We start from the raw sequence: 1,948 nt of genomic DNA, 5'->3' as shown, positions 1-1,948 counted from the left end.
CACATAGAGTTTCGCTATGTCGCTCCGAAACGCGTAAACACCGAGCATTCTAGATTTCCGTTGCTGGATTTGCGAATGATATTAAACGCATGATTTTCGTGGTTTTTAAAGCTTAGATTGCCGCCGTGTTTTAAAGTGGAGGCGCGTAGCGCCCTCGTGCGTCGCTGTAATCAACGGTTCTCGCGGAGATTGTTCCATTCGCGAGAATCGTTGATGTCAGTGCTTTAATAGCTTATAGCTCAGAAAATAACATAATTGTTAAGATATATATTTATTAGGGCGAGAGCGGAGGTGCCAAAGGTTAGCCTGTTACAGTGGCTGCCTCGGGTGTCGCGTATTTAACACTTAAATCGTAATATTAAAGTCGAGAAAATAAGAAGAGATAATATAAGAGATCACGTGCTGCGCGCGTGCTAGTTGCCGCGTCGCAATTGTGCTGTCTATCGGGTGGGCGATTATTAAGTTTTCTCGATACATTTGACGAAAAATATTTCGTCGGACGTGACAGGTTGAAATTTGGAATTTTAATTAAAAGAGGATGACTAAAGAACAAAGAACGGTGTGAGAAGGCGTATACATTGGCTGAGAATGTCTTGTTACAAGATAGCAACTTTAGAATATCGTTTGGGATTCTTTTTCGACAGGTAAACATAGAAATTAAACACGCGTGATTTTTATTTTTTGAGAGAAGAAATAAAAATCACAGAACAACTCTTATTTCTAATTATAATACAAATCGCTCAAAGGTTAACAGTTAATTTTTATCGAAATGGGAAAAAGGTTAATAATTATAATTTTTACTTTTAGATATAAATCTATGATTTTTAAAAATATGAATCAAAAATAACTGTTGTATATTGATCCGGAAAAATAAAGATTTAACGCGAAATTAAACTTCAAATTGATCAGTTGGTACAGTAGACTTAATAACTCGATTAAATTTTGTTTTAAAAATAATTCTTACATTCAATCCCTGTACATACCACATATATCCATACGATATTCTATGAATATTTTATAAATGTATATATATTTCTGTATATTTTATGTATGTACATGATAGATACAGGATATTTTTTTCACATTACGGACACTCCATGTATATACATAGACTATCCAATGTTTACTGGGTGTTCTCTTATCGTTTAAATAATGTCACTTTCTTCTATTGGTAACGGACAGAGACTCTTCACGGCTCTCTTTATCAGCCCCGACGGTGTCTTTATAGTTGCCACTCTGACGACGTCATCCGCTCCAGGATGGACTTCCACAATCCGGCCGAGAATCCAATGCAATGGCGGTGTCTGGTCCTTTATCAATACTAATGTACCGATCTTCACGTTTTCGCTCTTGGTATACCATTTATGCCTCTTCTGCAACTCCAGCAGGTACTCCTTTTGCCACCGATTACAAAAGTGTTGTCGAACCTTTTGCAAGTGACGCCAGCGCGAGAGTCTGTGATCTGGAACACTTACATAGTTATACTCCGCCGGTAACAACAATGAATCCCCCACAAGGAAATGTGCGGGAGTCAACGCCGACACATCGTTTGGATCACAGGACAGCGGGGTAAGGGGTCTGGAATTGAGGATCGATTCTATCTTCGTCAAAAGGGTGTAGTACTTTTCGAAGGTCGCAATCAGGCCCTTTGTTACTGTGGTTAGATGTCTCTTAGTAGCCTTGACAGCAGCCTCCCAGAGGCCCCCGAAGTGTGGAGATCTTGGCGGAATAAACTTCCACTTCATCTTCTGACGGGCCATGTGGTCTGCGATGGTTTGTTGCTCTTTTTTAAGAAACTCGTAAATCTCTCGTAATTCCCTTGCTGCTCCGACGAAGTTTGTACCGTTATCTGACACCATCTGAGAGCAAATTCCCCTTCGAGCGGTGAATCTTCTCAGGGCCGCCAGGAATGATTCCGTCGTTAACTCTGTCACGAGTTCCAAATGCA

The 1,948-nt window shown here is 40.1% G+C and overlaps 1 protein-coding gene across 1 annotated transcript in view; it reads right to left on the bottom strand.

The window, feature by feature from the left end:
- Positions 1-1,145: 1,145 nt before the first annotated feature.
- LOC105557117 overlaps positions 1,146-1,948 on the bottom strand; it is a 4,436-nt gene continuing 3,633 nt past the window's right edge. Inside the window, exon 3 of the mRNA XM_012004282.1 lies at positions 1,146-1,927. Within this exon, the coding sequence (XP_011859672.1) occupies positions 1,146-1,927 (782 nt within the window). The remainder of the gene's footprint in view (positions 1,928-1,948) is intronic.

The sequence above is a fragment of the Vollenhovia emeryi genome, unplaced genomic scaffold (genome assembly GCF_000949405.1).
Source record: "Vollenhovia emeryi isolate VEMERY1.0 unplaced genomic scaffold, V.emery_V1.0 DF939610.1, whole genome shotgun sequence".
Taxonomy (NCBI): domain Eukaryota; kingdom Metazoa; phylum Arthropoda; class Insecta; order Hymenoptera; family Formicidae; genus Vollenhovia; species Vollenhovia emeryi.
Note: the sequence above shows the minus strand (reverse complement) of the source record. Positions and strands in the feature narration are given on the sequence as shown.